The sequence below is a fragment of the Gadus chalcogrammus genome, chromosome 22, assembly GCF_026213295.1.
Source record: "Gadus chalcogrammus isolate NIFS_2021 chromosome 22, NIFS_Gcha_1.0, whole genome shotgun sequence".
In the NCBI taxonomy this organism is placed as follows: domain Eukaryota; kingdom Metazoa; phylum Chordata; class Actinopteri; order Gadiformes; family Gadidae; genus Gadus; species Gadus chalcogrammus.
The window spans coordinates 8,880,681-8,890,680 of record NC_079433.1 but is presented as its reverse complement, the minus strand read 5'-3'; the positions used below and the strand labels follow the sequence as shown (position 1 = coordinate 8,890,680).

At 48.2% G+C, this 10,000-nt stretch overlaps 1 protein-coding gene across 1 annotated transcript in view; it reads left to right on the top strand.

Moving 5' to 3' along the window:
- LOC130376246 (RNA-binding motif, single-stranded-interacting protein 3-like) overlaps positions 1-10,000 on the top strand; it is a 173,577-nt gene that overhangs the window by 139,550 nt on the left and 24,027 nt on the right. The window contains exons 9-10 of the mRNA XM_056583467.1: positions 1,531-1,637; positions 9,325-9,368. Of these exons, the coding sequence (XP_056439442.1) occupies positions 1,531-1,637; positions 9,325-9,368 (151 nt within the window). The remainder of the gene's footprint in view (positions 1-1,530; positions 1,638-9,324; positions 9,369-10,000) is intronic.

Here is a 10,000-nt window from a genome sequence, read left to right as displayed (position 1 = left end):
CAGTTCTCACCAGAAATCTGCACCCGGGTGCTTTTTTTGAGTCGTTCATTTTTTTTTTTTCCTCTGGTCCTTTCATCTGCTCGTCATTCTTCATTCTCTCTCGTTATCTCGCGCCGGAGCTCACCTGGAGACAGAGAAGCAGAATGTGCCCTTTGAGAAAGTTTCTTAATATTTAAACCGGACCCATTTAGGTGACCTTTTCCTTGTCAATCACGAACCAAGGGCAAGACAGCCAAGATTAAAGTTAACGCTTCATAAAGACTATCATCACAGCTGTTGTGTGTATTGTTTTCCAGTTGGCGCAAGGTTGCTGAAAAAAAACCTGTCTCTATCTTAAATACATTTTGGTACCTTCAAATTTTACAGATGATTACACTGCCCCTAGTGGCCACTAAGAATAGTATTCCTTTAATAACGAATCGAAGGCCCAGAGAGACCATGTTCCCTTATGGTTGCAAAAAAAGTGTGTGAAAACATTTTTTTTAACAAAAAGCAAGGGGAAGGGGGGTTGTTAAATTAAAACACACGGGCATTATTCATTTTGGAGGAAAGTACGCCTACTCGAAATAAGCTTTGGCTGACACAGCGGGCCAGCATTTTACCGTCTCGGAGCTATTTACGAGAACGATTACTCTGATTATTATTTCAACAATGCCGCGCTATACTCTTTCATTTGCTGCCAGCGTGGGCCAGTGCTGGGGGAATGGCCCCCGCCAACAGGAATGCTCTGGGAATTTCTTCTATGAGCTCCATCATAGGGGAGTCGAGTCAAGAGAGGTGGGAGGAGGAAGAGATGGGGCAGAGAGGAGGAGGAGGTAGAGAGGTGGGAGGAGGAGGTGGGGCAGGGAGGAGGAGGAGGAGATGGGATAGAGAGGAGGAGGTGGGGAGGCAGGGGGATGGGGTAGAGTGGAGGAGGAGGAGGGGGAGATGGGGTAGAGAGGAGTGGGAAAATGTGGAGGAGGCAGAGAAAAGACAACACACTTCAAAGGAGCTTCAATGTCCTTCCCCTCTGAAGGGTCACTCACAACCCCGTGGTTGTTCCTCTCCCCTTTACGCACCACTCATCTCCTCTCCTCTCCTCTCCTCTCCTCTCCTCTCCTTTCCTCTCTCTCCTCTCCTCTCCTCTCTCTCCTCTCCTCTCTCTCCTCTCCTCTCCCCTCCTCTCCTCTCCTCTCCTCTCCTTTCCTTTCCTCTCTCTCCTCTCCTCTCCCCTCCTCTCCTCTCCTCTCCTCTCCTCTCCTTTCCTTTCCTCTCTCTCCTCTCCTCTCCTCTCTACTTCTCTCTCTCCTCTCCTCTCCTCTGTCTCCTCTCCCCTCTCCTCCCTCTCCTCTCCTCTCCTCTCCTCTCTCCTCTCTCCTTCCCTGCCCCCTTACCTTTAATCTTGTATTAGTGCTCTCTCTCTGCCAGCCAACCGGCCGCGGCAGCGCTCTTGCTCACAATTCCTCGGCTAATCGTCAGGTAATGACTCTCTCCCCGTCACTCGGGCACTAACTCTCTCTACCACTCTTTCTCCCTCTCTCTCCCCCCTAGCCCCCAATGAGCCTTTGCTGTGCAAATTTGCTGACGGAGGGCAGAAGAAGCGCCAGAGCCAGAGCAAGTATCCCCAGAACGGACGGCCGTGGCACCGGGACGGCGAGGTAGGATGCTGCGCCATCTGCCCGCACACGCACACGCACACACACACACACACACACACACACACACACGCACACGCACACATGCATACACACTTATATACACACGGACACATACACACATACATACATACATGCATACACACATACATACATACACACTTACATACACACGGACACACACACATACATACACACATGCATACACACGGAAACATATGCTTATACAAGGTAACACATGCATACATTCACACACACACAAACACACACACACACACACATTTGCAAACACACACACACACACACATAGACACACACCCATATGCAAGCACACACACACATAAGCACTTACGTACACAAGACACAGGCAAACACGCAATTACACTCACACAAACACGTGCCACACACACACGCACACACACTAACACACACAAACACACACACACATATATATCCTCGCCTTAAATGTCCCACGTCATCTAGCGTCACAGAGCTAGTGAATCGCTCAGAGTACTTACTTCAAAGTACTCCCTAATAGGCTGATATGGTTTCCAATAACGCTTGTACAGCACGCGCGCACACACACACACACACACACACACACACACACACACACACACACACACACACACACTAAATTCTAAATGTGGGTGGATGACTTGGTTCACCCCCTTGATTCAGTTGAGGCTTGAATAACTGAACACATTTCAGAATTCAGGACAGCATTGTCCGATTTTTCGTAGCGTCTGATAATAAGCACAATTACCAGCAACATTAGGGGCACTACCAGCATTAATCAGGCACAACCAGACACTCATCACACAAAGTGTCCACCCCCTGTTATTTTGAAGGAAATGACCTGTTTTGTAATCTTTGCCTCAATGCGCTGTTAACACACAGGCTCACATAGATTCACACACACACACACACACACACACACACACACACACACACACACACACACACACACACACACACAAACACATATGCTCTGTCCTCATGTTAATGATTACCCCCCCCACCCCCCTCCACAACACACGACACATCTTAAAGACAAAGATAAAATCAAAAGAGGCTCATCCAATACCCATCTCTATCTATACCTCGCTATCGATTTGTATCTAATGTATATGCATCGATCACGCCCGACCCTGTGGATGTATAGGTGCGGTCGGGCAAATTGCATCTCAAGGCAAACGCCTCGCTGAGCGCTGTGCCTGTTTTTCCCGCCATTCATCAAAAATGCTGGGAACTCTGAAATTGGATACAGCGGCGGTGGCGGCGGCCGTGGTGCTAACATATTCATCAGCAGCATGTTGAGACAAGGTTAAAGTCGGGGCTGGGAGGCAGGCCGCACGGCAGCGTTTGGCTTTTTTTTTCCTCTTATGTGTAGACTCCATGGACTGCAGAGTGCAAGCAGGAATTCCACTCCCACACACGCACGCACACACGCACGCACACACACACACACACACAAACAGACAAACACAATCACACACACGGACGCACACACACACACACAACCACACACACACACATATGCACACACGCACACAGCAGGCATGACAGTTTTGCTGAAGAGGCAAGGTAAAGGAGACCAGGAGCTGCCCTTGAGGCAACACGCAAACACTTTGTCTCCATAGCGATGGTCAGTGTATGTATGTGCATGTATATTGTATATGTGTGTGTGTGTGTGTGTGTGTGTGTGTGTGTGTGTGTGTGTGTGTGTGTGTGTGTGTGTGTGTGTGTGTGTGTGTGTGTGTGCCTGTCCGTCTCGTGTTCAGCAGCCCTTGCACCTATAAACCAGTGAAGCCTGCTCCACCTAAATCTCATGGCTGTATCAACTTCACCCCGGCTTACCGCTAGACTAGCAAAATACATTCAGACACTCAACACACGGGTTTTTCATTGCACACAGCCTATTGCTCTGCGTGGTAATGCGCTTTAGAAACAAGTTCATGTCTATCTCTGAGAAGGCGGAAGCACCCCATAATGGCATGGTACGTTCAAAAGTCATGTCATGAAGATACGAGTCAAGGAAGCAACGTACCAGATTATAGGTTTAAGATGATTATAATCTGTAGCCACTATGTGTATGGACCTGTGTGTGCCTGGGCATAATACATTGATGCACACATCAATTTGTGTGTATTGTGTGTATTCATTTACATGTACAATGTTCATAGTACATGTGCGCGTGTGTGTGTGTGTGTGTGTGTGTGTGTGTGTGTGTGTGTGTGTGTGTGTGTGTGTGTGTGTGTGTGTGTGTGTGTGTGTGTGTGTGTGTGTGTGTGTGTGTGTGTGTGTGTGTGTGTGTGTGGCCGGACAAGGGAAATGGGACGATCCCCGTCATCCCATGTTGGTCTTCTTATCAGGCCATCATTCTCTACTGCCCCTGGTGGCCGCTAGACACAGAGATATCCACCCCATCCCTTCATCCTAGTACCCTCCTCCAGCCCCCAAGCCCCCCTCAGCCTCATCTCCCCATCCCTCCATCTCCAATCTCCCCATCTCCCCATCTCCCCATCTCCCCTTTCCTCACATCCCTCACACTAACTCCCTGTCACTACCTCTCCCCTGCACCATTTCTCAGTGACTCCATCGCTCTTCCAGCATCCATCCTGTCATTCCTCCTTCTCCTCTCCTTATACCTATTTTAAACGCAATCTCTCTATTCTTGTGTTATTCTCTTTTTTTCATGTTTTGCTCCCTCCCTCAATCTTTGTCTCTTTAGTTTTTTTGTGGTGTGCGTCGTAGGAACACAAGAATAATGCGTCGGTCTGCCAATGCCCGCAGAGAGACGGAGAGAGAGGTGTGGTGTATGAGACGAGAGAGGGAGAGGTGCGGACAGACTCTAACAAACTCACAAACACGCACACAGACACACACTTGTAGTACCATCAGATACACCCACCTAAACATATTATCGTGTGTATGACATAGACACGCATGGGCCTTTCGCCATTGTGTATTTATGCATAAAAGATCATGTTATGCCCATGTGTGTAATGGCATTTATCAGATATCCTCTCTTTTAACACACACACACACACACACACACACACACACACACCAAAACACACACACGCACACACACACACACACACACACACACACCAAAACACACACACACACACACACACACACACACACACACACACACTGAATGTTTTAAAGTCACACCACTCAAGCACCCAGTCCGGAGGGAAAGGAAAGAAAACGCATCCGGCTCGCCACTCCACGTCAAAGCCTGACATCTTGTGTGTGTGTACGTGTGTGCGTGGGTGTGTGTGTGTGTGTGTGTGTGTGTGTGTGTGTGTGTGTGTGTGTGTGTGTGTGTGTGTGTGTGTGTGTGTGTGTGTGTGTGTGTGTGAAATCAGAAAGAACATCATGGAGAGTGTGTGTCCGTGTGTCTGTATGTGTGTGTGTGTGTCTCTGTCTGTGTGCGCAACGCACCCATCGACAGCAGATGGCTTAGGTTTCCAGTGCTTGTTTAGAATTGCACAGATATCCTTGCAGTAGCCTAATGGCATTCTATCCTCGTACAACCTCCTTGAGAGGGATCTCAGTGTCTCACACATACACAAAAAACACACACATGCAAACGCACATACACGCTCACTCATTCACACAGTGAACCATCCATGCAGTCAAAGCAGAACTCGAATTCCACTGCAGGCAAGAGTAGCTATTTCTGTTGGAGTCTGTATCCATACTGCTCTGCTGTCAAGAGTGGGGAAGTTGGTCACTTTGTGCCCTCAATCAAAGAGATAAATCAGACACACACACACACACACACACACACACACACACACACACACACACACACACACACACACACACACACACACACACAGATACATACACAGGTGAGAGTAGTGTAAGGTTCTTCTAAATGTCTGGAGGGCATGCCATTCTGTATACAGATGAACACATTGACACACACTCACCACTGAAGTCCAAATACATTAGACAGATGCAATTCAAACACACACAAACAGACCCACAAACACACACATACACGGGTGGTTTATATATACACAATGCCCGCAAGAAATCCCCTCTGTGCCAACACAAATGCACACACACACAAACATGCATTCAAAAAGTATCCTACTTGAACATGCAAACCACATTGAATCTTGCACAAACACACACACACACACATACACACACACACACACACACACACACACACACACACACACACACACACACACACACACACACACACACACACACACACACACACACTAAGGGCTATGGGCTAAGGGCTAGTTCCTTTGCTGTCAGATCTGTGTTTCGGCCCAGGCCCCTGGGTGCACCCCTGGTTGACTGATTCCCCCCCCCCCCGCCCGCCCCCCTCCCCGCTCTCCCCCTATCTCCAGGGGGGGCCCTGGGCCACCACACACACACACACACACACACACACACACACACACACACACACCCTATTCTCTTCACCAGAGAGCTCCCTGTCAGGCAGCCGCTGTCAGGGTGTGGATGGATGGGAAGGAAAAGCTGAAGTGATAGGAAGGACGAGAGGAAGGAAGGACAGAAGGAGACAGGGAGAAAGTGTAGGAAGCGTGCATGATATGAAAACGCAAAGGAAGGAATAAATCTGGAGGGAAAAAGGGAGGAAGGGAAGGAAGAGAAAAAGGAATGAAAAGATGAAGACAGAAAAGAGGAGGCTGGAGATTGTGTGTGTGTGTGTACGTGTTTGTTTGTTTGTGAGTGTGTGTGTGTGTGTGTGTGTGTGTGTGTGTGTGTGTGTGTGTGTGTGTGTGTGTGTGTGTGTGTGTGTGTGTGTGTGTGTGTGTGTGCGTGTAGATGAAATCAGCCGTTCTCAGCAGTCCACGGGCAACAGAAACCGGATTAGCCGTCCTGGGGGAGGAACCTTCAGGAATGAAGATGACTGATGGCCACGCACAGGCTCCTGTCCCCCGGCCAACAGGGCCTCCTCCCGTCACACACACACACATACACACAGACACACACACACACACACACACACACACACACACACACAATGCACACAGGCACGCACACACACACACACACACTCACAATGCACACAGGCACGCACGCACACACACACACACACACACACACACACACACACACACACACACACACACACACACAGACACACAGACACACACACACACACACACACACACACACAATGCACACAGGCACGCACACACACACACACACACACACTCACAATGCACACAGGCACGCACGCACACACACAAACACATGCACACATGCACACAAACGTACACACGTTCACACACCAACACACACCCACACACACACACACACACACACACACACACACACACACACACACACACACACACACACACACACAAACACTATCACACTTATAAGCACACAGGCACACGAATGCACAGGCACACCCAAATTGCACTTAAATTGGAGGGCAAAAGCATACACAAACAGGCACATATGCAAATGACAGACGCAAGAACACGACACACAAAAACATGCACCTTAACAAACAGTGTACACAGACGCACAAGGATGGACACAAAGATAAACAACCAAACCATGCATAAACACACATTCTTAAATGATGCATGCATCAGAGGCTAATGTCCACACACACACACATACACACAAAGACATGCGGACAAACAAAGACACACACATTCACTCATACAAACACACGCATACTCACACACACACACACTCTCGCACACACATACACACATGCACACAAAGACATGCAGATACACCAAGACACACACATTCACCCACACTAACGCATGCACAGACAAAGAGCCGCTGGTAGACAGCGTTCGGCGGCCCCTCCGAGGGGCACTTCCCCGTTTCCCCTCATTCATAAAAACATGACGCTACGTGCCTCACATGCCGAGCAGCGTCCTCAGCACTAATCCACTTTGTCCTATCGACCGGCCGTCCATATCGGCGTTGTCACTTTCCCATCGGAAAATTGGCTAATATCGCCTTTGACTTACACCTGGGCACGTCGATTTGTTTTGCCTGTGTTTATATGTTGATAAATATATTGATGTGTAAACCGTGGCTGGAGCACGGGTGAGCTTAAAACACCGCCCCAAGCACATCATAGAGTGTGTTGATGTATTCATCGCTGCACACATGGTTATTTTCTTCATTTAAATGGTTCTTGTAATTGTATAATAATTGGTCATTGTATAATAATACCTTTTTTTTTATAATAATACAAAATAATAATGCCAATGTCTTATTTTTCTTTACTTCAGAAACAGCAGTAGCAAATAATAATGAAGTACATAATATTAATATATGATTTATAATACTATATAAGTTCCTGTTCTAAATAAACATTAAATCCGTGCACGTGCTTTATTTAAATTTGAGTCCAATAAACATGAATAAACAATTCATGTTTATCACGCAAACAGAACTCTGTCAAATGCACAAAAAATATGCAATGAAATACCAAATCATAAAATCCAAAAAATAAAAACAAACACAAACACAAAGTAGGAACAATTGACCACCATTGAGGAGCCTTGAACACCAGGGCAGCCTGGCTCCATTGAGGAGCCTTGAGCACCAGGGCAGCCTTCAGTGGGGAGGGGCTCCATTGAGGAGCCTTGAGCACCAGGGCAGCCTCCCGTGGAGAGGGGCTCCATTGAGGAACCTTGAGCACCAGGGCAGCCTGGAGAGGGGCTCCATTGAGGAGCCTTGAACACCAGGGCAGCCTCCCGTGGAGAGGGGCTCCATTGTGGCGCTGAGCTCTTGATCTCCCGTCCAACCCGAGCACAGCAGCAGCGGCGGGGGGGGATCCGGAGGAAGAGCAGGGGTCAGGGTCCCAGTGCTGGTGGACGATGAGGGAATGCATTCATGTCTATTCCTGTCTATGAATGCAAGAGGGAGACGACGAGGCGATAGAGCTCTCTAGTCCACCCCTGGGAACCAGGGAGGCGGTACCGTGAGAGCAAGCACTGGGCCTAACCCTGACCCAGTGCTGGACGGTGGAGAAGACACCACTTAGTGCAACGTGGAGCGTTTTGTGCGACATTGTGGACTAAATGGTGTGGAATACACCATTTAACATTCAGTGTTTGGTGCGGCATTGTGGATGTATTTTATATACACACTGTTGAATACACACTGAACATGCACACTTTTAAATAATACAAATTGTATAGTTTTTTTTGTCCTATAGTACGGTAAATGGACTGCATATATTTAGAGTTTTCAGGCCTGTGGCGACTCAAAGAGCTTTACAGTCTTTGCCTCACATTCACCCATTCTCACACACACTCCTGCACACACTCACACACACATTCATACAGATACACTGGCAGTGTCAGCCATGCAGGCCGACAGTGAGCTTGTTGGGAGCAGTCAGGTATCTAACTGCTCCCAACAAGCAAGGGATATCAAGATGTCCCTTGCTCAGGGACACCTTGATATTTGGATAGAGCGAGCCGGGATCTAACCAGCAACCTCAATGTGTCAAGGCTGCCTGCTCAGACTCCTTAGCCACTTTTGCCTTTTTTGATGTTGTCTATAAAAACAAAGAAGGAAACCAATGAAGTAGCAAACGTTGATTTGGATCTTCAACATCCAAATATTTAACTCATGATGAAAACTATTGTAGTGACCTGACCTGAGTCTAACCACCCTGCTGTGTTTTGTTTTGCAGACCGGCATGGCGCTGACCTATGACCCCGCTGCCATGCAGAATGGGTGAGATTTCCCCTTCTACTACCAACACTGTCCGTGTCAGAGCCACACGTGTGGATTCAAATGACTTCTGCATTGTGTGACTTGTTGATATAATGAGGGTTAGGTTGTTAATGATGATGAGGTGGCCTGAGTGTGTGTGTGTGTGTGTGTGTGTGTGTGTGTGTGTGTGTGTGTGTGTGTGTGTGTGTGTGTGTGTGTGTGTGTGTGTGTGTGTGTGTGTGTGTGTTCATGTCACCATGTAAGTGGTCCTCAAATGCTGAGACAGGAAGAGAAATGTTGGGAGACCCTATCCCCCCTCTCTCTCTCTCTCTCTCTCTCTCTCTCTCTCTCTCTCTCTCTCTCTCTCTCTCTCTCTCTCTCTCTCTCTCTCTCTCTCTCTCTCTCCTCTCTCTCTCTCTCTCTCTGTCTCTCTCTCTCTCTCTCTCTCTCTCTCTCTCTCTCTCTCTCTCCTCTCTCTCTCTCTCTCTCTCTCTCTCTCTCTCTCTCTCTCTCTCTCTCTCTCTCTCTCTCTCTCTCTCTCTCTCTCTCTCTCTCATTTCTTCCATCCCTCTTTCCCGGTGGCCCCTCTGTCGTTCCCCCTTTCCGGAAGCTTCTCTTCCTAACCCACTTATCTCATAATAGCTCCCAGTCAG